Source organism: Myxocyprinus asiaticus, chromosome 17, assembly GCF_019703515.2.
Source record: "Myxocyprinus asiaticus isolate MX2 ecotype Aquarium Trade chromosome 17, UBuf_Myxa_2, whole genome shotgun sequence".
NCBI lineage: Eukaryota > Metazoa > Chordata > Actinopteri > Cypriniformes > Catostomidae > Myxocyprinus > Myxocyprinus asiaticus.
The window spans coordinates 28,601,450-28,626,145 of NC_059360.1; the positions used below are offsets into that span (position 1 = coordinate 28,601,450).

General features: G+C 38.5%; 1 protein-coding gene across 4 annotated transcripts in view; it reads right to left on the reverse strand.

The window, feature by feature from the left end:
* Positions 1-780: 780 nt before the first annotated feature.
* Positions 781-24,696, reverse strand: part of LOC127455283 (tetratricopeptide repeat protein 7B-like) — a 61,428-nt gene continuing 37,512 nt past the window's right edge. The window contains exons 16-22 of one of the 4 annotated variants that reach the window (XM_051723032.1): positions 21,037-21,153; positions 19,369-19,470; positions 17,233-17,393; positions 12,949-12,999; positions 8,071-8,211; positions 5,618-5,820; positions 781-2,520 (exon numbers count right to left, since the gene is read on the reverse strand). In XM_051723032.1, the coding sequence (XP_051578992.1) occupies positions 2,299-2,520; positions 5,618-5,820; positions 8,071-8,211; positions 12,949-12,999; positions 17,233-17,393; positions 19,369-19,470; positions 21,037-21,153 (997 nt within the window). In that variant the 3' untranslated portion in view covers positions 781-2,298. Of the gene's footprint in view, positions 2,521-5,617; positions 5,821-8,070; positions 8,212-12,948; positions 13,000-13,020; positions 17,394-19,368; positions 19,471-21,036; positions 21,154-24,696 lie in introns of those variants that run through there. The other 3 variants (XM_051723029.1, XM_051723030.1, XM_051723031.1) reach the window with 3 other exon arrangements.

Sequence of the window (24,696 nt, forward strand, 5' to 3'; positions counted from 1 at the left end):
TCAATTTTGTCAACTCCGTCAGAATTTTCAGAATAGTGTGAAGTGTATTTTATCACTTAATTCCTTTACTGAACACCATTTTTAGATAATTAAAGACAGTCTTGTTTGATAGATCAAATTAAAATAAGCAAGCTTTTAGTGTGTCTGATGGAGTTGACAGATATTACACTAAGATGTAAGTTATAAAGTGAATAAATGTCAATTTTCAGAAAAAAAGCGTTTTTATTATAACCTGTTCCCTTACATGGCTCGTTAGCTGAGACATCTGTCTACAAATATATCAATTTCAAATTAATATATTAAAAAATATAAACTCCGATTTTAAATGTTTTGTCCCTTATCTCAAGAATCAGTGCTATACTAGTGAATACAAAGGTTTGTGCCATTAAACCAGATATGTAGTTGACCTGAACGTAACTATTGCGTCCTGAGAACGGAGGTTTGTTACCAAAGTTACGCAAGAATGCATAAGTACAATGGAACTGCATGCTTGTAAAGCATTGGCCAAGAATATGTGTCTGTGTTGTTGTGTAGAGAATGCTAACACTTCACTATCACCAATTTTGTTTTAAATTACTGCATGTCGAAAGGGAAACTAATACCGTTGCATAAAACAGATATTAGAGAGAAAACTTTGTGGTGGTTGATATGATCTCTGACAATCAAACCGTAGCTGTCCTGAAGTAAACATTGAAACCTGGGAGGAAAAAGCCGATGACAGAAAAAGATAAACACTTAATTGGATCAAGTATTGTCTCTACATAAAAAGCATAACCCCTTTTTTTCAATTAATCATTTATTGACATCATAAAACAACTTTTTCCAGTTGTGTGTTTGGCCCTGTGCATGACATGGTAAGACTTGAACACATATACAGTATTTATCTTTCTTTCACATGGGTGAAGTCCCTCTGACCGTTATGAAGGAAGTGTCTGTATCGGAGTTGTGAGAATTATGCCCATCTGTAACAGTCAAACACCCTCCATGTTCTTCCCTAAGGTACACACATCATACACATACGGAATATATGTCTTCATCTGTCTAACACCCAGCCACGGGACACAGATAAATAAACATATAACACATCTCTGTTAAATCAACAATATAAATCTGACCTCTGAATCATGATACAAGTGGAAAAATAAACAAAATGAAATGTCCAAAACTATATTTTTCTTCTCTTTTAACTAGAGAATCAAGGTAAAACATTTGCTTTTAAATTAGTTGTGTTCTATTGGCATCCATACCATTTGCTTAAAGCGATTCATTTGTACATACAGTATATAAACAGTGTTTGATTTAGAGGGGGATGTAATGTGTCTCTTTGAGTCATATCATGGTTGACATACCTGACCTCAGGAATAACAGCATAGAAACACAATCTTTATTACTTGTGGGATCAACTGTAACAGTGTGCAGTAGAGCATTCCATTCAAAGTAAACACACACACACACACACACACACCAGGCCATCACCACATATAAACAAAACACATACTCTGTCCACTTAAATCCACACAAACGCATGCGGCACACTTAAACACACTTAAAGAGATTCACCCAAAAATGAAAATTCTGTCATCATCTTCTCACCTTCATGTTGTTCCAAACCTGTATGAATTTGTGGAACACTGACAGCTTTAGTCACCATTTACTTTCATATTCTTTTCTATTCCACAAAAAAAAAGTCAGTCATACAGGTTTTTTGAACAATATGAGGGTGAGTGTATAACGCCAGAATTGTATTTCTGGGTGAACTATCCTTTAAAGATCGCCTCTGTTTCAGTTTTATTACTTATTCTTATAACACACACGTACAATAATCTCAAGGATGTAGATTTCAGGATGTGTTTTGGGAAAAAGGAAGCACCATGATTTGATGACAGCTCTGCATCAATTACCTGCTTCACCCTCACAACAGCTTGTATAGGTGTCACATTGGTCCAATCTTACAGTAATGTGAAACCGACAAGGCCCACAGGCCAATGAGAGTTCTGGAGGGGGCGGAGTTTTGAGGGTGGGCATCACCACCTGAGTGTATAGAAGCAAGAAGAAATAGAGAAAATACTAGCAGAGAAAGAAGGAAGAGGGAAGAAAAGATCACACTGATAACAGCTGTATTGTGTGTCGTTGCAAAGTCTATTGGTCGGAGTTCTCTCACTCTCGGCACATAACGAGGGGTGAGAAAGGCATTCCAGGACAGCAGAGGAATTTCAGGGTGTACATTGCGTGTAAGGGCTGTAGTTCATGCATGACTCTAGGACAGAGGTTATGTTGGTAATGAGGGCTAAGAGTGTCTCAGAGGCTGCGGGGTATTATGGTGAAGGGTAAGATGGGGCAGCTGGCCTCCAGCTCCAGGGCAGTGAGGAAGCATTCGGTTGCTGCTGCGTCGTTGCCCTGCGCCTGCAGAACTTCACCCAGACTGTTCCACACGTCATGGGCTGTGCTGTTCACCTGCACCGCATCACGCAAGATCTTCTCGGCAAGACTAAACCTCTGCAACTGATGCAATATCAGACCCTACAGAAATACAGAAAGAGAGACAGACAGAATTGAATGTTCTGTCTATTTATTCTATTTTATTGTACAGTATATTGTATTGATTACTATTACAGGTACCTTTTTCCCACAAGTCTCTTTTTTTGTGTGTGTACTAACGCTTTGGTAATATTGCATGCAAAACAAGCATGCCAATAAAGTACTAACAACAACAAAAATTAATGCAATTAATACAGTTTCTGTTTTTCTCACTTCCTGAAAATTTACTAATGTTTTCCCCCACTTCCTGTGGCTAAAATTAGCATATATAAATTTCCATGAAATACACGCTCGACTCAACTGCACATCCTAGCACAGAAACTGATTTTGTACAGCAGTGCATGCTTATTCATTACCTATGTCTTATGTCCCAGGCATAATAAACAAGAAGCGGATTTACTGTACAAAGAACAGAGACATCACCCTCAAGTGGTGAGCCAGGTGTGGGAGAGATGCGGGCAAGCTGCTGTATCTCTTCGCACTGGTTCAGATGAAAGGGAGAGTATCGTTTTTGACAGTGCCTGAAAACGCTTAGAGAGTGCATGCGATGGACATTTTAACATATATTTAAATAAATAAAATAAGTGATGACTAACCAATTTCTTGCAATCTGTTGAAAAAAAGTATAAAGTAAATATATTTATGATTAAATCTATTTAATGTATGTTGTAATGTATCATGTACCATGATTTATCGCGATTAATGAAGTTACATTTTTTTTAATCGATTCACAGCCTTATACATATACATATACACACACACACACACACACACACACATATACATATATATATATATATATATATATATATATATATATATATATATATATATATATATATATACACATACACACACACACACACACATACATACATATGCACACTTATCAGCCACAACATTTAAACCACCTACCTAATATTGTGTAGGTCTTCCTCGTGCCACCAAAACAGCACCAACCTGCATCTCAGAATAGCATTCTGAGATGCTATTCTTCTCACCACAATTGTACAGAGCAGTTATCTGAGTTACCGTAGACTTTGTCAGTTCAAACCAATCTGGCCATTCTCTGTTGACCTCTCTCATCAACAAGAAGTTTCCGGGGGCCTGGGTAGCTCAGCGAGTATTGATGCTGACTACCACCCCTGGAGTCGTGAGTTCGAATCCAAGGTGTGCTGAGTGACTCCAGCCAGGTCTCCTAAGCAACCAAATTGGCCTGGTTGCAAGGGAGAGTAGAGTCACATGGGGTAACCTCCTCGTGATCACGATTAGTGGTTCTCACTCTCAACGGGGCACGTGGTAATTTGTGCGTGGGTCGCGGAGAGTAGCATGAGCCTCCACATGCGGAGTCTCTGCGGTGTCATGCACAACGAGCCACGTGATAAGATGCGCGGATTGACGGTCTCAGAAGCAGAGGCAACTGAGACTTGTCCTCTGCCACCCGGATTGAGGTGAGTAACCGCGCCACCACGAGGACCTACTAAGTAGTGGGAATTGGGCATTCCAGATTGGGAGAAAAGGGGATTAAAAAAAAAGGTGTTTCCATCCGCAGAACTGCCGCTTGGTGCCAGATGGGCTGGTTTGAGTATTTCTGTAACTGCTGATCTCCTGGAAATTTCACACACAACAGTCTCTAGAGTTTACTCCGAATGGTGCCAAAAACAAAAAACATCCAGGGAGCGGCAGTTCTGCGGATGGAAATGCCTTGTTGATGAGAGAGGTCAACAGAGAATGGCCAGACTGGTTTGAACTGATAAATTCTACGGTAACTCAGATAACTGTTCTGTACAATTGTGGTGAGAAGAATAGCATCTCAGAATGCTATTCTGAAATGCGGGTTGGTGCTGTTTTGGCGGCCCAAGGGAGACCTACACAATATTAGGCAGGTAGTTTTAATGTTATGGCTGATTGGTGTGTGTGTGTGTATATATATATATATATATATATATATATATATATATATATATATATATATATATATATATACACATATATATATATACACATACATACATACATACATACATACATACATAAACACACACACACACACACACATATATATATATATATATAAATAACAAAAACAGATTATAGTTAGAATGCAATAGAGTAGAGTGGATACATTTACGAATTATGATACATACATACTAAATATATACTATCACATTGTATTCCTATTCTATTGTATTTTATTTTGTCTCTTTCTTCCATTTCATTTCCTGTAATTATTTATTTACATCACTTTAATTTTCTGTATTGTCTATTTCAGTACTATAAATGATGTATACATTTCCACAACATTGCAAATGTTAATTATCATGCCAATAAAGCTTTGCTAACTCAAGAACCAAAGCAAGATGGGCAGGAATGCCAGATGCCAGTAAATATAATCAAGGTTGTAATTAATTTTGATCTTGTATGAGCAGCGTTTAATCTTGCTTAAAGGGTTCAGACAGAGTCCACTCTCCTACTGTTAGAACAGTGTCAGACACATAAACAGACACACACACACACAAAAGAAGGTCTGAGAGAGAGAGAGAGAAAGACAAGTTTGACAAAGACAGGGGTAATACTTCCCACTGCTGCTGCTGTCTAACTAAAGGGGAGTTCTTTTATAAGACATGACATTTCTGCTTACTATTAAGAGACACACACACAAAACCTGAGACCGCAGAACGTGATCACACTCAAACACACACATACACACTATCACACTCTCTCTCTCTGACAAGCTTATACATTCTGGACTCATTGTCTGCTATCTACTAACACTGGATGGAGGTCTCCTATCTTTCCCCCATCTCACTGTCACACACACACACGCTGGTGCAGCTATCCTTATGAGGACTCTCCACAGACAATGATTTTTATACTGTACGGACTATAGATTCTATCCCTTAACCCTCACAAAAAACGTTCTGCATTTTCACATTTTCAAAAAAACATAGTTTAATATGTAGTAGGCGATTTTAATTATGGGAACACTAGAAATGTCCTAATAAATCACATTTATAGCATAATACCCTTGTAATTACCACTTTGTAAGCTAAAAAACTGTGTGTGTTTACATGCTCACCAGTCTCTGCATGGTCTTGACGTGGGTGGGACTGATGGACAGCGCCTCTTCATACCAGCGCTTGGCCTCGTCCAGGTTCCCCCGTAGCTCTGCCACCTGACCCTTCATAAATAACACATTATGGGACATGGGGACCAGGTTGGCTGCTTCCTGTGTACACGCTGTCGCCTCCGCCGCCTTCCCCATTCCAATATACACCTCCGCTGTAGAGACAGAGATGATAAGAGATAAAGACGTGAAGGAGTGATAAAGAGGAAATATAGAAAGATTTATTGTTGGGGGTAACTGATCATATAGACGATTATCTGATCTGAAGTCAAACAGGAAATGAGATTCTCAAACAAGCTTTAAGGCTTATATCACACCTCAAAGCTCTAATGGTTTCTCTCAAATTCAGGTCATAAACAGCAATGAGCAAGTGATGACAGAGGGGGACTGATTGGAGACAAATGATGGAGGTGTCTCTTCCCTCTTCAGGTTTCAGCCAACAAACACAATCATCAACAAGGGAAAATGACTACTAAACGAGCTTCACTCTTGACACCTATTTAACCCTGCCAAGCTCTGCCAGGGTTTCCTTACTTGGCTTGGTGACAGGCAAGCCGATTAAAGAATAATTAGTCTTAACTGAGTTGACTGCATTATCCTGAGACAACAAATTAAAGCATCCACACAGTGAAATACAGAATTAGTGGTGGGTGTAATGATGCAAATTGTATTTCACAGTTTGAGTAATTTTATATCACAGTAACATTTTGTAAATTGATAAATTGTATATATCACAATACAGTTATTTTTTCTGGAAATTCAACCCCTAAATGTTTTATCTATTACATGTCTTCTTTTTAACTTAAATATTTCAAAAACTAAAAGGAACTTCATCTCATTTTATGTTTGGGCTGTATAACAAATCAATAATAATGGCATCATTATAAAAAGCTATACATTATTTAACACGAGTAACAAAAGACTAAAAACAGTAATAATAATCATAATACATTGTAAATATTCTAGTTACAATTACATTATAATACGCAACACGTCAAAACTAAATTGCTTCGATTATACTTAGTGCTGTCAGTCGATTAACATTTTTAAATCACGATTAATCGCATAATTGTTCGCGATTAATCGCAGATTTTGAAAGTGCTGAAATTTGACTCTAAATATACTTCTTTTCTTGTCACAATGCATTTATTTCCTTCTTAGGAGAGAAAACAAAACAAAATGTAACAATATAATGCTTTATTAAAATTTTCCAAACAAAGCCTTCCACAATATAAAGATAGAAATGCACTAAAATAACACCAATTTAAGTAATATTAAACATTTCCCAAAGTCTAAGTGGGAGTTTCACCTATTGAAAGAAATAATCCCCCCATAGGTTGCATTTTCATTACAATGAGCATTAAATCTCTTAAACTCTCATCCTCTACAATATCAATCTTCTGGTAGATTTTGGCTATACCCTTTGTTAAAGCAATCGTGAAGCCACGTTCAAGCGTTTTGGTGATAGTTAAGACTTGGCGTGCTTCTGTGGTAATTAAAATGCACCTTACTTGGGCTGAAAAATGCTTGACTGTCCCATCTGGGCTAGTTTTGTACAACAAATCGAGTCATGAGCTCCTTTAGTTATCATTTGATCACTGAAACAGCTGTTGTTGTGTGTGTTTGTGGTGTGTACGTTAGTGTAATGACTCCGGGCGGACACATCACAAAGGTTCCGCCCTTCTAACCAGTGTTTATGCTGTATTAACGGTAAATGCGTTAATCGCGATTAAGAAAAATGTATGCGATAAACCTTTTAAATTAACCGTATGCATTACCGTGTTAATTTTGAAAGCTCTAATTTGTAATTAATTAAGATGTCTATACTGGAAGTGATAATCTGTGCCACAGTATGCAGATTAGACTATGGTTTTCAGATTTTCTACTTCACACTGCAGATATACCATGGAATAAGCAGTACAGCAGAATCTCCACCTGTTGACACATTTCTACCATAACACACAATGTATACCATCATACTGCCCAGCCCAAACTGTAACTGTTTTGAAAATGCAATGAAATAAGCATAGGATCCGCATGGATATGTTTGGAAAAATGTGAAGCTTTGTCTGCAATCAGCATCTCCGTATAGGCAACGCAAAGTGCAAAAGCATCCAGTGTAATTTCACCCTTTAGATGTTGACATGTATTTTCCAAGACAATGGCAGCTATTAATAACAACATTGGTTCACTAAGGGTACAGTGAGGAACATTCTGTCTATTTTTAAAAATGGCTTGCTTTTACCAGTGAGCCAGTTATTTTACAACAACAGTATTTTTTTCCTTCATAATGTATAGCACAAAAAAACAAACAAACAGATGAACTTTTTTTTTTGTGAGTTGTTGCAACATGGACACGGTTGTGGGCATGAGGTTCAAATTAGGGTGGAAGGTATGGCATTTACCTGCATGAAGCCAGATCTGGGCGAGGGTCATCCAAGGGTGGAGGGGTCCCTGTTTTGGAGCGCTGCTCTGCAGGGAGGAAGCCACCTCGGACAGCGCCTGCTCCACCCGTGAGGCTGCAATGGAGGTGGCGTGGATGGAACCTGCAGTGGAAACACAGACAGTGAGCAATGACACATCCATTGGAGCTTCTCTCTATTTAGGGTTTGACTCTATATATCCACAACACACCACAGATTAGGGGTCATGTTTTTCAGGACTCTCTGACTGAAAATCACCAGATAGCTAAACTCTGTCCTCACATATTTAATACAGAGGGGCCGGCTCTGAAATTTCTTGATTCCATAGGGTTTGAAGGCTTCATGGAGACAAAGAAAAATGATTTCTCATCTCAATATTCAAGATTGCAGAAAAGTGGCCCTCCAGGTGCAGGGATGAGAACCTGAGCTTAATTTAAGAGATGAAATATCATACAGGCTTGAGGGTCTGAGACATTTTCTAGAATCTGAATGCATGAAAAAGATTCAGAAAACTAACATTGTGGACTCTGCTCTCTAAGTTTCAAAAATGTGGACAAAACTTGAAGGGTGCTTTCACACTTAGTTTGATTGCTTGGTCCAAACCAGAGTTTTATTTCTACCCTCTCCCCCTGCAGATTTAGTTTTATTGTATTATTTGGGTCTGAACTGCCGCACAATTTCGCCATCAATACGGCAACTATTTACCACTGTAACTAGGTAATGGCCTAGTAACAGGAGAAGACGCCAGTTTCACTGTGTTATTGAAGTTTTGTATATTGGATTTACAATCAAAACTTTACATGCACTGAATGTGCAAAGATGTGAAGACTGTTAAGCATCTGTCTGCCATGGGCTGACAAAAGATATTTGAAGAAATGTGAGTGGATAGATTTTGGGAAACAGTGTTCATACCAACCAAATGAAAATTTGACATCAGACAAACCCGGCTGTGCATCAAAAGCACTAGTGTGAAAGCACTCTTACACAAAACACATATGGATGTCCAGCACAAGTATGTTCATAGTAGATAGTGAGCATGTTTAAATGCACACCAATATGCTGATAACTTTTAAAAATTAGTTTATTCCAAAAATCTGACCACGCAAAAAAAAAAAACAAAGTAAACAATCACGTTCAGAACACTGGTGTACATTGGACAAGCTGGTAAAAATGCCGGTAAAGGTGCACTGCAAATTCAGGGTAACGGGCAAAAATCTACCATGTCAATCAGTTTATGCTAAAACGGATTTCCTTTATACAGTTTATAAGGTCATAAACAGTTTAAGGCATTTACACACACATCAGCTTATTAAGCATAAACGGTGTAAGATTGTGAATGAAGCTCTAATAAGTTTGAGGAAAGCAGCAGCAAATATGTAAAGGGTTAGTTTACCCAAAAATGAAAATCCTCTCATCATTTACTCACCCCCATGCCATCAAAGGTGTGTTTGACTTTCTTCTGCTGAACACAAACGAAGAATATCTCAGTTCTGTAGGTCCATACAATGCAAGTGAATGGTGATCAGGCCTTTGAAGCTCCAAAAAGTCAGCACAAACATAATCCATCAGACTTCAGTGGTTTAATCAATGTCTTCTGAAGCGATCCAGTTTGTTTTGGGTGAGAACAGACCAAAATGTAACTCCTTTTTCACCGTACATCTTGACAGCAGCCTCCTTGACAATCATGATTTCAAGCTCTTCCTATAGTGCCATCTAGCGCTCTGCGCATGCATCAAGCACTAGGAAGTGTAATCAAGCTTGAAATCACGATCGTGCCTAGAGACTATAATGGCAAGATGTACAGTAAAAAAAAGGAGTTATATTTTAGTCTGTTCTCACCCAAAACAAACCGGATCACTTCAGACGATATTGATTAAACCACTGGAGTCATATGGATTACTTTTATGCAGACTTTATCTCCTTTTTGGAGCTTCAGCGGCCTGATGACCATTCACTTGCATTGTATGGCCCTTCAGAACTGAGATATTGTTCTAAAAATATAAGTTTGTGTTAAGCAGAAGAAAAAAAGTCATACACGTCTTAAATGGCATGAGGGTGAGTAAATGATAAGAGAATTTTCATTTTTAGGTGAACTATCCCTTTAAACCTTGCATTTGAAGCACTGGCGGCAACATACAAATTTCAACCAGAGCAACAGACCAATGAAAATGTAGCATGTCTTCCTGTCTGAACTGTTTGAATACAACTGTATTCTAACAGGGGTGTAGATTCCAGGGGAGATAGGGGGAGGTAACCCCCACAATAATCAAAACAAGCAAGAACAATGCCCCATTATTTATACCATAATCAATGTAAACATGTATATGCTTCACGCTGCAACCCACTGAATATTCAAGCCAAATCTACACCCTTGTCTTCTAATAAAATTTACCAATATATTGTCCAGACTTGGCCTTAGTTCATTTTTAATTTGCCAGATTCAGGAGATGAACTGCAAAGAATGAACTAAAGACACCATACAAGTCTCCTGCACTGAGTGAACTGAAATGAAATTGCCCCCTGCGGTTCAGCAATCACATCTGTCTGGACATGTGGCTGCCCAGCAGAGCTCTAGTCAGGGCATCAGTGTGGTCATTAAAGTCTCTGAAGATCCTAATATGTTCCTCTGAACCCCGACAGAGTCTTCATGAGTCATAGGCTGACTTTATCGACCAGACCAGTGGGATATAAAACACATTCAACCTGAAATCGATCCATGTACATCCCAGTTTCTCTTTCTTTTCTCTTTAGCAATGAGCCTGTTGAGTCAAATCCATGGCTGCTGCTCCTATGTTTAGCGTTTCTATAGTGACTGTGGACAAAGGCATGGATCACTGGACTAAACACCAAGGCTATGAGTTTAAAAGGCTTCCAGGGGATCTCTTCCTGAATGTCATATACCATAGCCTTAAAAACCCATGCAGGCCACAAGAATGAACAAATATGAGCCATAAAATAAAACGTTTGGTACATGAGTGTTCCTCAACAATGGATTTTCAAGGTCATATAGAAGTCTTATACTATACTTATACTACTAGACCGATAATGGTTGACCCAGTTAATGTTTCACACAAACTACTAAAGTAAAGGAAACCATCAGGCAGGTGAGGGGTCACAGAGCTGGTGTCACTCTTTAGGCTGAGTTTCATGAGAAGTACTTTCTAGATAAAGACATTTTATTAAGAGCTCCAATTTTCTCTTAAGCACATGCGTGTACACACGCAAATTCAAACAGACCCTCATGATGCATCAGATCAGGCTGTAGGAAGAGCATGACTATGGAGCCCCATGCTAACAGTGGGAGGAGCTTTTAAGCATAATCACACAAACACAGAAAAGCAGATATGTTTTTAAAGAGACAGTACTCTTTTCACCAGAACCTAAATATTCAGTGTGCATTTATTTTTCCATACTTTTTCAAAACATATTTTATATGAACAAGCAATTAAGTTCATATAGATATGATTTTTACATTTCAGTGGTGTTTATAAATGCAAACATTGTTGCCACAAAGTTAGTATGTTTTGGGTGACAGTTAAAGTATTCTGGGTTGTTGTTATGTGGTTGCTTACTGGACCAAGTCTATGATATTCTGATCCCTAGATGTAGCTCCTCCAATAAAGTTCAAAGTCTATGAGATGTTTTCGCTGTATTGTCTGACAAGTAAAAATCGTTAGTCTGATTGCATAGAAAAGTAATAGCACACCTCTCCTCAACAAGCTGCACAATTTGAAGCATAATTAAAAGTCCATACCATAAACGGTGTGAGATGAGTTACAGTTCTGTTCCAATCCCTGATCCTAAATATAAACAACTGTAATTGTGATCTTTGCCTTGGATCAAAGATCAAGCCAAGACTTTCCCAGGCTAAGATTCATTTTGGACCTCATGTTCATCCTTCTTGCCTCTAAATGAGCACCTCTCAGTGAGATCTTGAAATCATTACAACGCTCCTGTACTCTGAAAAGTTTCATTGCTCTGTTAACAGAGCCCATACATGGAGGAGCTGCTAAACTTGAGACACTAAAGGAAATAAGAGCTTTTGGTCTATGCTCCAGAGACCTGGGTGCTATTCCATCAGATATCTCCCACTTTATATCAAGTGTCCTTAATGACAAATAATCAATATTTAAACAATATCTTGTTTACACGATCAGTAAAATTCCCTCCTTAAAACCCTTTTGGTTGATTTTACTCTTTGGATATAAAATGAAACCATAAACTTAAACATGGATTAAACGGCAGACTGTCAGATGGAATTAAAAAGGCTTATGTCTAATTTTGGATTAATGGATGAAAAATTAAAGTGCTTTTTAGACAAGGTCACTGCTTCCCTGAGGCAACAAATCTATTTAGATTTGATGCTGATAACAAGAGACAAGTAGCATCTGCCTATCCTTAACTATGAGTAATAGTAATAGTGATGCATGCATTAGCATGCACAACTAATGATTAATAGTAATAAGTCAGAATACAAACAGATCTGAAAGTGGGTTGTGTACACATTTTTTGTGTATTAAAGTGTCTGGATTTGTGCAGCTGTGTGTGTTACACCCCATTTGAAAGGCCTGGAACAACAATACTGTCTCTTTAATTATTAAGAACTGAGGCCAAACGAGTGCATTTACGTCTCTTTCCAGCACAAAGAGGCCTAGGAACACAAAACGCCAGGAGAGGACACACAAAAAGAGGGCAAAACAAAGGTAAGAGGTAACGCATCCACTAAACACACAATGTGGGAGTGTGTTAACAGACAAGGTGGTGGGTGCACTCTGCCAAGGGGAGAAGGCCAGCAGGGCAATGAAGCAAGTGTATGTATGTGTGCATAGAGGCAGAGCAATAACAGCAAGAGCTACTTACAAGCCCCAATAAAGGAGTCAAAACCATGAAAGAAAGCATCTGGAAGGTTGCCTTGAAAATCAAAAGAACAACATAAACACAAAAAAAGGGGGCAATTACTCACCAAAATTTTTAACAAAAATAACAACAACAGAAATTGTACTGAAAAAAAAAGAAAAAAAAAAGAAGATAAATATAACGCAAACCCTGATGGTAAATCCAGCTTAAGCTTGTAGCTGAATTTTGGAACAAGCTGGTCTAAACTGGTCATTAGCTGGCCCAAACTGGTAGCCAATAGGCTTCCAAGCTGGTTTTGGAAAATGGTGGCTGGTTGACCATGCAACAACCAGCTTAAACCAGCCAAGGACCAGCTTGGACCAGCCAATACTCAGTTTGAGCCAGTTTGAACCAGCCAGTGGCCAGTTTGGACCAGCCAATGACCAGTTTGGACCAGCCAATGATCAGTACAAACTAGTCAGTGACCAGTTTGGACCAGCTAAGTACCAGCCAATGACCAGCTTAGACCAGCTTGGACCAGCTTGGACCAGCTTTGTGCCAGTTTGAACCAGCCAGAGCCCAGTTTGTACAAGCTAATGGCCAGCTTAGACCAGCTTGAACCAGCCAAGGACCAGCCTGAACCAGCCAATAACCAGCTTTAACCAGCCAATGACTAGTTTGGACCAGTTCGAACCAACCAGTGCCCAGTTTTGACCAGCTGATAACCAGCTTGAACCAGCCAATGACCAGTTTGGACCAACCAATGACCAGTTCGGACCAACCAATGATCAGCTCAAACCAGCCAGTGACCAGTTTGGACCAGCTTGGGACCAGCCAATGACCAGCTTGAACCAGCAAGTGATCAGCTTGAACCAGCCAATGACCAGCTTGAACCAGCAAGTGATCAGCTTGAACCAGCAAGTGATCAGCTTGAAGCAGCCAATGACCAGCTTGAACCAGCCAATGACCAGCTTGAACCAGCAAGTGATCAGCTTGAACCAGCAAGTGATCAGCTTGAACCAGCAAGTGATCAGCTTGAACCAGCAAGTGATCAGCTTGAAGCAGCCAATGACCAGCTTGAAGCAGCCAATGACCAGCTTGGACCAGCTTAAAGCAGCCAATAACAAGCTTGGACCAGCTTAAAGCAGCCAATGACCAGCTTGGACCAGCCAATGACTAGCTTGGGCCATCTTAGACCAGTTAAAAACCAGCCTTCATATTGAAAAATAGAGCTAGCAGCTTAAGATGGATTTTCCATTGTGAAAAGAAAATTGCTTTTTGTCTCTTTATACCACAAACAAAAGATATTGAAGGATTTCGGTCCTGAGCATTGAGCAGGAAATGGCCTTGTAAACCTAGTATCTGTGATTCCCACGATCTGCAGACACAGACTGGCAGATGCCAAGTGTGAAACATTGTGTGTGTGCATGCATGTGTGTAAATAAAATGCTTTGAATCTACACACAGCATAGTGAGTAGTGTTACAGTAGTTGAGAACAGTGAATCAGATGCAGAACATTCAGGAAGACAGAGATAGCGAGTATTTACACTTGGTCAATTCATGCGTTTTACTGTTTGGACAGCTATTTGATCATGAATAGACCATGTGTACTTAAATGCCCTCTGGAAGCCCAAAGACAACAAAGAAAATGTGGCACATAACAGCTTTTGCCTTTTGTACCATAATCAGTGAAGCTATTTTTACTATTTTAGCCACCTCCTGTTCTTAGTTTTTATGTGCCACATCAAGTCCAGAAAAAAATGTGTTGCTCGGATTTGGATCTTCATAAAAGTGAACTTCATTATATATTTGCATATAACACTGGAATAGTAGATCACATTATGTGGCCAAGTGTAAATGGAATGTGTATAGCCAATTGGATAGCAATATGGTCGATTGAGACACAAGTGACTAAGTGTAAAATGTAGAGCGAGAAAAAGAGAGAGAAAGCCTTAGATGAGGAGAAAGATGGTATGAGTGAGTTTTAGAAGAACACATGAAATCTCCTGATGAACACACTTGTCTCTCTCTCTCTGAAGATAACATTGTGGTGGCTCAGTGCTGGATATGATCCGGGGTCTTAAACGGCTAGCTGATAGCAAGTGTCACTCTTTCTCTGTCTTTCATTTCCCCAGGAGCCTCTCAGTGGAGATTAAGAGCTTAGCGTCACTCTCACGGGCCACTGAATCCCTGAACCCACACCATCACAACACCATCACGTTATCCAGCCAGAGGCATTTAGAGTCTTAAAACAGCCCTGTACTCACTGAATGCCTCTTGCAGCTGATCTTAACCATAACTGGACAAATCATGGAAGTGGGAAGGCTACATTTACACCCTCCAGAGATCTTGATACCTGGACACAATTTTGAAAGTAGGCTATTTTTGAAGACTGCTCACTTTGCCCTCATCATGTTAGGGTCATGTCACAACTATCAACTGTTGTCGGTAAAAACTCACCACTGAGGGGTGATCAACTAACTAGTGCCTCTAATTTTTCTCAATGTCTCCTTGTCACATATTGCATTGGCCCATTTAAGCAACCAATTATAATGAAGCTTCATGTAATTCACTCAATCAAATATTTCTTCTTCTATAACTTCTGGACAAACTTCTCGGAGTACACTTTCAGCACACTTTTAACTACTAACAGTTATTAACTGTTTGTGGAGCTGTTTGTGCAAATGTATAATTACTGGGCTAACAGGCTTCCTTTATTTTGGCAAAAATTATCACAAAATGACATTTTTGTTCTGCTAAGGTGTTTGGTGATATTTCTCCTGTTTGCACACATCCCTGAAATACTTGACCAAGGAGAACTTGGCTAGTTGAAGAGTATTGATGATTGTTCACTTGAACAAGACATTATTTATTTATTTTACTCAACAAACTAAATGTAAAACGTTACCGGGTAGTATTAAACACTGGGTGTTTTAGTTTGTTCAGGAGAAAAATGTTCAGCTTTTTCCATTGTATAGATTAGGCTTTAATGTTCACCCACTGACAGACACAGATGCATGCATAATCTCCCTCAATATTTCGAAGGCTTATGTAAATGTGACCTGAAAACATCTGAAAAAATGTGTACAAATTGGTTATTGGGCTAATTAACATCACCACATTACCAGTGTTGGGTATAATCTGATTACAAAGTAATTTGTTACAGTAATCAAATTACTTTTTAAACTCTGAAAGTAGATGTAATTCATTGCATTTTAAATTCTTGTAATCAAATTACAGTTACTGACTTTCAATTAAGGTCATTACTTTTAAGTACATTACTTGGGTGACACATATCTCTAAAATAATATTATTTATGTTTTATACATTTAAAATATTAATTATGAACATATGTACATCAGTTAGCACTTTTGTGACAGCCGAGGCGCACATGACAGTGGACAAGCAGGAAATATAGAACTTGTTGAGCGGGAAAACAAACTTCTCTATCAAAAGTGTTTTAGACCACGTTTAAACCTGGTATTAAGATGTGTCTCGGGTGATCCTATCACATGTGGTCAGGTGAGACACATTGCTTTTCACCCCTCTTCGCTAAATGCGTCTCCTGTGACCAACTGTGTTCGGATTTGGAGGGGAGGGTCTATGATTTTCATGAAGACATACATCAGTGACTTTGTCAGTATGTTACTGCATGATTATAAATCAGCTTGTAAAATTTTCTGATTGGACGGTTATTTCCTATTAAAGCCGCTTGTAACCGGCAAAGTTTCAACTCTTATTGTAGTGTAATGATTGATTCATTGCTGCTGTACAGGACGGATTAGCGTTTACACCTGGAATGCGATGTGGTCACATGTGTTTTTATGATCTGATCACAAAACGTTATAGACCTCGTTTAAACCTGTGGAAAATAGGGTCTTTGAAAGCAAGTTAAAAGTAACCAGCAATGTGATTACTTTTTTCTGAAGTAATCAGCAAAGTAATTTGATTACAATTTTAAATAATTAATTAGTAACTTGAAGTGGATTACTTTCTTTGAGTAATGTACCCAACACTGCACATTACAAAGTTGGACTTGTCAGTGCTTGATGGTCTTTGAAGACTGAAGTCTTCAATAAGAGGCCTGCAAAGCTCATGCACTGTCTACAGCAGCAAACAAGTCACAAATCCCACTCAATAAAATTACACATAAATTGGGCTACTGGGCACGGGATTAGGGCAGAGCAGTGCGGTTAGTGGCAGGGGATTGGCTGGTGAGCAGAAGGTCATGCCAGATTATTGGCCGAACCCCCCCAACCCCAAAAAAAAACAACAACAAAAAAAACACAAGGTGCACAGTGCATTACTGGCTGAGGAGAAGTGCTGGCGGGGGGCGTGGTCACAGAAAGCATGGCTGCCGCGCCTCTGGGTGGATTCAGTCTTCGGTGGAGATGGAGAATAGAAGGATGGAAAAGGAAAGAGAGAAGAGACAAGTTCTGGCCCCGAAAGGGAGGAAGAGGTGTGAGAGCTAGAAATGAAAAAAAGGTGAGAACAAAGTGACTTTTGGGGAAACAAAGTACAGATAAATAATCTGGCCCAGTGAACACAAAAGGAAAGACAGAAGATAATGGAATGATAAAAGGAATAAATAACCAGAACTGTAATGCTGGAAAAGGGCAGGATAAGGGTACAAAGAGGACTGATGAATTACAGAGGCAGGACGACGTGTTTACTGTCCGCATACACAGCACAGAATCCTCCACCATCAGTGCTGTGCAAACACAGCAAATCACCACCTGGACTAATTTCAGCCCCTCTTTATCTAATTACCTTACTCAGTGCTCCAGATACTGGGAAAAATCCACTCGTAAATTTAGATGAAACAGAAATGACTCAAAGCAGTTTTTTACATAGTATTTGGTGAAGATCCACAGCTTGTTTGATTTCAAGGGATCATATCATACTTTATTTTTTTTTTTTTTTTTTTTTTAGGAATAATAGTAATAATAGTATTTATTCTATTTCCTCCTAACTAAATTACCACCACTGGGCAGGCAAGATGCAGCTTTGTTTAGATGGTCTTTTTGAACTGGGGAGAAAGTTTTGAGTTCTGAAAGTTACAGTATGTTTTCATAGCACATCAAACTCCTTTATTTCAAGAGATTAAAGAAAACTAGATTTTCCATGATATGACCCCTTTAAAGATTATAGCATAGAAAATGTAAAAACATAGACTGCATGACAAAGTACAGTATCTATAAAGGTCATTCATTGTAATTCTAGTTAAAGAAATATGCCAGGTTCAATTCAAGTTAAGCTCAATCGACAGCATTTGTGGCATGATGTTGATTACCACAAAAAAGAATTTTGATTCGTCCCTCCTTTTCTTTAAAAAAAGCAAAAATCAAGGTTACTGTGAGGCACTTACAATGGAAGTGGATGGGGCCAATTTTTGGAAGATTTAAAAGACAGAAATGTGAAGCTTATAATTTTATAAAAGCACTTACATAAATTATTCTGTTAAAACTGTAAAGTTGTTTAAATCGTGATTTTAATAGTCATTTTAGTTTTTTTTGTTGTTGGGATTTTTTCCCTTTTTCTCCCAATTTGGAATGCCCAATTCCCAATGTGCTTTTAAATCCTCATAGTCACGTAGTGATTCGCCTGAGTACGGGTGGCGGAGGACGAATCCCAGTTGCCTCCGCGTCTGAGATCGTCAACCCGCGCATCTTATCACATAGCTTGTTGAGTGCGTTGCCACGGAGACATAGCGCGTGTGGAGGCTTCACGCCATCCACGCTCAACTCACCACGCGCCCCACTGAGAATGAACCACATTATAGCGAACACGAGGAGGTTACCCTGTGTGACTCTACCCTCCCTAGCAACCGGGCCAATTTGGTTGCTTAGGAGACCTGGCTGGAGTCACTCAGCACGCCCTGGGATTCGAACTAGCGAACTCCAGTGGTGGTAGCCAGCATCTTTACCACTGAGCTACCCAGGCCCCCCCATTTTAGGGTTTGTTGAAATTAAGTCATCATGGCAACAAAGTTGTAAAATTAGCTATAACTTTCAACAGAAAGGTTAGTAAGTGATTTTATCACATTAAAACCAGGTTTACAAGCATATATTTTATGTCTTGTGGCTGTACTTTTGAAATAGTGAGTATTTTAATGTTTACGGATTGGCACCATTCACTTCCACTGTAAGTGCCTCACTGGAACCAAGATTTTTGAAAGAAGTTAAAATTAAGTTTTGTGGTAATCAATATTATGCCACAAATGCTGTAGATTGAGCTTAACTTGTATTGAACCCACAGTATTCCTTTAAGTGTGTATGTGAGAGAGAGAATGAGTGAGCGAGAGAGAGAGACATTTGGAGGAAATACAGATAAAATGACAATAAGCTAATGTCTGATGTCATACTAAAGTGAGGCAAAAAAGAAGTTTCCACAATAAATATAGAGATATAGAGAATGTGATGGTAGTATGCATGTAAGTGTGCTCACCTGTTTCTGGATCACTGAAGTCAGGTAGTGTCATGGCGCTCAGCTGGCGACGGTCAGCGATAGCTCTGTCTAACAGACTGCTCCCCCTCCCAGAATCACTACACACACACACACACACACACACACACGGTGCGGTTATCCTTATGAGGACTCTCCATAGACATAATGATTTTTAAACTGTACGAACTATAGATTCTATCCACTAACCCTTCCCCTAAACCAAACCCTCACAAAAAACTTTCTGCATGTTTGCATGTTTTTTTTTTTTTTTTTTTTTTTTTTTTTTTAGCGATTTGAATTATGGGGACACTAGAAATGTCCTCATAAACCACATTTATAACATAATACCCTTGTAATTATCAGTTTATAACCTAAAAAAGTCCTCGTAAACCACCCAAACCCGGCCACACACACACACAGCGCGCACACACCACGAACACACAGAATGATGAAACCCTCAGAAATTTCACATCTCACACAGTTAGACAGATCTCAAAATCTCATGACACACTACTGCAGCACACACATACAATGACAATGCTTCTGTAACTGACATTATTCTAAAAATAAAAAATAATGCCATAATGCAAGGGTGTTGTGGATGATTTGCTGGAGTGTAGCTATGCATTTGTGTTCTTAGTGTTTCTTTAGCATGTTGCTAAATGCCATTCTGATTTTAGGCAGAATGACAACCTCAATCATCATTCACTTTCATTGTATGGAAAAAAAGATGCAATAAAAGTGAATGGTGACTGAGTCTAAAATTCTGCCTTATATATACTTTTGGAAGAAAGAAATTCATACAGGTTTGGAATAACATGTGGGTGAAGAAATGACAGAATTTTCATTTTTGGATGAACTATCCCTTTAATAAAATACCAAGAAATCCAAGAGAAAAAAAATAAATAAAAAATAAATAAAAATAATAGATGGGTAGAAATACAGACACAGAGCTTAAAAAATGTATGATTTGGTTTCTGTTTCATTTGTTATACTGGACTAATTTCTCTGCCGCTCTTGTGTTTCAAGAAAACCCCTAATCACAGAAACGCTAAACCTGACACAGTCTCTTAAAAGCACACTGTCCATCCACTTCCCAGCAACAACACACCAGCTACCAAGCAGTCTGCTGAGAACTGTACTTCTATGGTGACTGAAAAGTAGATGTAGGAGGGGCTTCAGCAACCTCGGATGGAGTGGAAACTGCTCAAGGTCTGAGGAGGACTATGAATATGAGGGAGTGGAAGGGTTTAGGGAAGAAAGACCTGAGGGGTCCTGGCATATTGGCACTACCCAGGGTTTGGAGGGGGACTCTGAATATGAGGCAGTGGCGAGGTTTGGTAACCGTGTCCAGATGCTAATTGGTCTCTAGTGGGCTGTCACTGGGTTCTGAGTTCAGGACAGTTTGGCAGGAAAAGCTGGAGTGTTTTGACAGGAGGGGGCTGCTATTCAAGCCATTAGCACAAGAGAAAAAGAGAGAAAGCAGGACTGAATCCTGGTATGCTGCACTGGTACGAGCTGTGCTTTTATTTATTTTTAATGAATGTGTGGTGAGATCCTCACAGTCAGAGAGACATGCTGTGCCGTCTTATGTGTGATGGTGAGTGCAGACACTTGAGTTTCTAGCATTCATGTGTCAACAGCTGGAGCGTGTGTGTGTGTACCTGGGGTTGGTGAGGTTGTAACAGGACTTCCAGATCTGCAGCATGCGTTTGCAGGTGAGTAATGCCTCTTCGGGGCCTCGACATAACGTCTCCAACTTTACCTTTGTGAATAAAAGACTGCAGAGAGACAAAGAAAGGTTCAACTCAAACTTCTGTCTCATCTTCTCACATTATATTTTTCACCCAATCATCTCTCCTTTCTTCCTGAATATCTAATAAAGTGTTTTAAGAAACAGAGTGAAGTGAAGAGAGAAGAGTTGAGTTTATTGAACACAGATTAAGGTGAATCAGTCACTGGATTTTTATGGAAAATTGTAACCACTGTCGAGGAGATTCAGCGTTTTCTGCAAATAAATAGAATTAATAATTTCAAATAAACATCGACAGTGCTCATCACTAGATTTATCTCTTAATATATGATATAAATATATGAGCAATGAGAGATAAAAAAATGATAATATGAACACCAAGTTCAGATTTGAGGATATGTTCAGACTATGGCTGAAACGATTAGTCGACGTTATTGACAAAAATTTTCATTGTCGAATAGTTGTTTGATCTTAACGTAACATAAGATCATATGAAACTCTAATGATTGCACACAAGAGCAGCACTGCAGCTCACGCCTGACTGAGGAGAGGAAGAAAACACAGCTCACAGTTCAGACGCACTCTAAATTTTCCAAACAGCTTCAGGTGATGTAGATCGCAAAGTATGAGGGAATTATAATGCAAAAATACAAAATAAGTAAATACAGAAGCACTCTTGTTGTGGAATAAGCAGAGCCGGATCTGACGCTCAGCTTAAGCAAAACTTGCGTGTCGAGCATCTTTAAAGGAAACACCCCAGTGTTACATCTTTAATGCAGTTATATTTAATGCGTTATAGCTTTATTAAAGTTAAAATAAGGAAACTGGCATTTCTCTGTGCGGTCAGCGCCTCTTCTATGAGTTGCGCGAAGTGTCCCGATCTAAGGGTGAGAGATTGAAACTGCACCCAGCTGAGGTACACTCTGTTGCGGGGACGCTCATCCCTCGAGTGCGTGCACGCTTAATGCAGCTAGATTATAACGCGATGGCAATTTATTGAATCATAATATGTCACTGTGCATTTCTTATCGTGAAGAAAATTGGCAAAACGCAGTTTTATTAATAAGAGAGAGTTTGTTTTTTGGTGAGTTAAAGATGGATTGAAGTGAATAGAAAGGTGAGAGAGGGCAGTCTTCGCCCCATTATACACTGCAAAAAAATACATTTTTGATTAGTTTTTGTTTTGGCTTGTTTTCCAATATAAAAAACTCCTTTAAAACAACATACATTTACTTCAGCAGCTATAATGCAGAAGATTTTTTTTTTTATCTGAGAATGTTGAATATAATATTAAAAATACAAATATTTTAAAATATCTAAAAATCCTTTAAAAAAAGATGCATTCACCTGAGAAGTAGTATATAAGATATAAGACTTGCTTTTAGAGAATAGATCTTCAATATAAGTGTATTTTGTCTTTACTGCACTCACAGAAGTATAAACAAGTGGAAGAAAATACACTTATATACAAAATACACTTATAAGATACATTCTCTTAAAGCAAGTCTAAATATCTTATGTTACTTCTCAAGTAAATGTATCTTGTTTTAAGGATTTTTAGACAATTTTAAATGGAAAAAATACAAATACACTTGATAACAATAGGATTTTTTTTGTAGTGAAATTTTTATTAAACATAATAAAAAGTATTTTTTCCCTTTAATTCAGTGAATGTCATTTAGAGGTATTTTTAAAAGATGATTTTGTCCTCTTTATTGTTAGCAAGCATGTTTAATACAACCTTTTAAGTCGGGGCACAAGCTGAATAATCGGTTTAGAGCTAATTATTAATTATTGCAATAATCGCCCAAATAGTCGAATAATCGTTCTAATAATCATTAGATTAGTCGATTATCAAAATAATCGTTTGTTGCAGCCCTAGTACAGACTGCATTACATTACATTTCCATGTATTGCAGTGTATATTCATGTGCTGTATATTGCATTTTTGTGTGTAAATTGGTATTGGTAAATTGGTTTGAATAATTGGTGTAGTCTTGTATATTGTTCTGGGTGTTCTGTGTATCAGTGTTGTGTTGTGTTCTATAATGTGTCATGTAGTTGTGTTATATTGTCTGTGGTGCTGCATATCGTGTGTAAGTGTTGCATATTTGTAGTATATTGTGTGTTATATATTGTGTTTATGTATTTGTTGATTTTGTTCGATGTTGTGTATTTGTTATAATGTCTGATGTGTTGTATATCCTGTGTATGCATTGCATATTTGTTGTATATCGTGCGCTGAATTGTGTACTGAGTTTGTGTATTGTGTATTCGTGGTGCATTGTGTTTTATATTGGGTATACGTTGTGTTTTTGTGTTATACTGTCTGTTGTGTTGTATTGTGTTGAATATTGTACATGTTGTGTTGTATATTTGTGTGTGTTGCATATTTGTAGTATACTGTGTGTTGTATATTTTGTTTGTGTATTTGTGGTATGTTGTGTTTAATATTGTGTGTTAGTCTGTATACTTTGTGTCTTGTATATTGTTTCTGTGTTTTATACTATTGTATACAGTTTATGTATCATTGTTGTGTTCTATGTGTTGTGTATTTGTGTTATGTTTGTTGATTTTGTTCTATATTGTGTTTTTGTTATATTGTCTGTTGTGTTGTATATCGTGTGTATGTATTGCATATTTGTAGTATATCGTGCGCTGAATTGTGTAATGAGTTTATGTATTGTGTATTTGTGGTGCACTGCGTTTTATATTGTGTATACTTTATATTTTTGTGTTATATTGTCTGTTGTGTTACATGTATGTGTTGTATATTTTGTTTGTGTATTTGCGGTGTGTTTTGTTTAATGTTGTGTATGTGTTGTGTTGTACGTGTGTTATATTTAGTGCAAAATTCATTTAACGGCACTACTTTTTTTTAACGCCATTAACGCGTAATATAACCCTTTGAATAAACCGTAGTTCATGAGAAGCGAGTCAATTCGCGCAAACGTCACTAATGTCACATGCATTGCCGTCAGGAAAACAGATGGGAGACATTATGCTGAGACCTGTGGCAAGCATTTTATCAATGTAACATAGCAGTAGAACATGCCCGCAAAGGACAGATAGAGCTCCTAACACTGTAACATCATTGCAGCAGCAAGACAACTGCCATTTGAACACCAGCCTTGAACTGCGAGGCAAAAGTTGCGAGGTGCGGTGCGAGCACGAAGTGAAATTGTTAGCGCGAGGCGATCGTCTGTGTTCCACAACTGCTACTGGGTCCTTGAATAAAATATAATGTGCGAGTAAGGGCAGCTGGTTGAGTTTCTGGTGCCCCCCAGGGAGTTGGTACCCTACACAGACTGCGTAATATGCGTATAGGGAGCGGCGGTACTGATTACCGGCTAAAGGAAACCCTGCTGATGTCTCCAAGGTTATGTCACAGCATCTCTGTTTGATAGTGCACTAGCCAATGCTGAAGTTGTAGACATTGCTGGAACCCTTCAGGTAATCTACACTGTCATTAACCTATTTAATCCCACCGGGACTGTCAATTGTAAATGACAAACTTTTTTGCATGTTTGTCAAAACTCCATAAAAGAAGCAAATAAATCCTGTCATAATA